The 2,068-nt window shown below is 39.3% G+C and overlaps 1 protein-coding gene across 1 annotated transcript; it reads left to right on the top strand.

The window, feature by feature from the left end:
* The first annotated feature begins 601 nt into the window (after positions 1 to 601).
* Positions 602 to 1,799, top strand: LOC112523748. Its single transcript, XM_025133425.1, has 2 exons — positions 602 to 1,255; positions 1,350 to 1,799. Exons 1-2 carry the CDS (start codon positions 602 to 604, stop codon positions 1,797 to 1,799), a joined length of 1,104 nt encoding a protein of 367 aa, XP_024989193.1.
* The last annotated feature ends 269 nt before the right edge of the window (positions 1,800 to 2,068 follow it).

The following is a 2,068-nucleotide window of genomic DNA, read 5'->3' as shown; positions in this document are numbered from 1 at the left end:
GAGGAGCGGAGATTCACACTTCAAAGTCTCAATGATAAAGTTCACTGCATGGAATATTAGGGGTCTAAATGCCCTAATAAAGCAAAAAGAGGTACGTTATTTAATTCATATAAAGCATCTTTCTTTATGTTACATCATTGAATCAAAAGTTGCTCATAGTCACCTGGGGGAAATTTGTGGTAGAGTTTTTGGTAATTGGAGTTGGATCACAAATGGGTTAATGTGTGACCAAGGTACGTGGCTTATTATCGCTTGGGATCCGTGTGTATTATCCCTGATAATGATTGAGCAGCACTCTCAATATATGCATTGTGAGATTAGGATTATTGGTCACCTTGAACCAATTTTTATTTCTTTTGTTTATGCGTGACCTTTGGGGAGATATTGGTAAATTTAGTGCTTTTGTTCAAAGGGAAGCTTGGGTTGTGATGGGAGATTTCAACTCAATGCTTTTTCCTCATGATGGTTTGGGCGGCTCCTCTAGACGAAACTCTGATATGGAGGAGTTCATCTTTGTCTGGAAGAGGCAGAATTGTTTGATATCTCGTATCAGGGATGCCAATTTACCTGGATACAGAAACCTTCTGGGGGTAATGGTATAATGCGTAAACTTGATCGTATCTTGGGGAATTCTGCTTTTATTGCTAGATTTGGGGATGCCTCGGTTTTCTTTGAACCAAGGGGGATCTCGGATCACTCTCCGGGTATTCTTTCTTTTAAAGTTGGTAGACGTCTTCGTCAGCGTGGTTTTAAGTTTGATAATTTTGTCACTTCTCATGTGGATTTCCTTAAGTCTGTGGAGGGGGTGTGGATGAAACCTCAGAGAGGTTCATATATGAAAAAAGTGCTTCGGAAATTACAAGAAATGAAAGGGGTTTGTCGTCGGCTCATAAATTCTTATGGGTGTTTGGATAAAAGGGTGGCTCAGTTAAAGACGGAACTTGATGTTGCTCAATTGGCTTGTGATCTAGACCCGTTTCATGATTTGCTAAAAGAGGATATTGCTCACCTCTTACTAGCATATCAAAAAGCTAGAAATGATCAAGAGGATATGGTTCGACAAAAAGCTAAGATCTATTGGCTTAATGAAGGGGATGGAAACTCAAAGTTCTTCTTTCATGCTATGAAAGAGAAGCGTAATAAGAGCCATATTGCTACTATTAGGGATTCTTTTGGTACTGTTTTTGAGCTTCAGGATGTTCCAAAAGCGTTTATTAATCATTTTGAAGGAATTCTGGGTACTTCTACTATGTTGGTTCCTCCTTCCATGGAGGATTGTTCGTTTGGTCACTCTCTATCGTTATCGGATTCTCTGCACTTAATCAGGCCGATTTCGGATATGGAAATAGGATGCATTGTTTGATATTGGGAATGACAAGGCTCCAGGACCTGATGGGTTTTCGTCAAAATTCTTTAAAGCGGCTTGGAGTGTGGTAGGTAGGGATGTTCTCATTGGGATTCATAATTTCTTCTATTCTGGAACTTTGGAATATCAGCTGAACCATACTCTACTTTGTCTCGTCCCGAAGGTTCCTAATGCTTCTTGTGTTACTGATTATCGGCCCATTGTCTGTTGTAATGTGTTGCTGAAATGTATCAGTAAAATTATTGTTGAACGGATAAAAGGTTCTTTGGATGTTCTTATTAGCAAGGCCCAATCTGCGTTCATCCTTGGGCGTCAGATTACTGATAATATTTTAATGGCGCATGAACTTGTTGCTGGTTATCAAAAATCTGAAAGGGAACCAAAATGTGCGTTTAAGATTGACATTCGGAAAGCCTATGATACAGTTGACTGACAATTTCTTTTAGAGATGCTAAAGGGAATGGGTTTTCATCCAGTTATGATTAACTGGATAAAGACTCTAATCACTTCGCCTTCTTTCTCTATATGTGTTAATGGACGACCGGAGGGTTTCTTTCATGGTAAGCGGGGCATTCGTCAAGGGGACCCTTTATCTCCTTACTTGTTTACTGTGGTTATGGAAAGTCTTTCGTTGCTTCTTTCAAAATGTGTTAGCTCTCATTTCTTTAAATGTAAAAGTATGGAAAAAGTAATACTGCAAGT

The sequence above is a fragment of the Cynara cardunculus genome (genome assembly GCF_001531365.2).
Source record: "Cynara cardunculus var. scolymus isolate 2C chromosome LG 12, CcrdV1, whole genome shotgun sequence".
Classification (NCBI taxonomy): domain Eukaryota; kingdom Viridiplantae; phylum Streptophyta; class Magnoliopsida; order Asterales; family Asteraceae; genus Cynara; species Cynara cardunculus.
The sequence above is the reverse complement of the archived record's forward strand: the minus strand, read 5'-3'. Positions and strand labels throughout refer to the sequence as shown.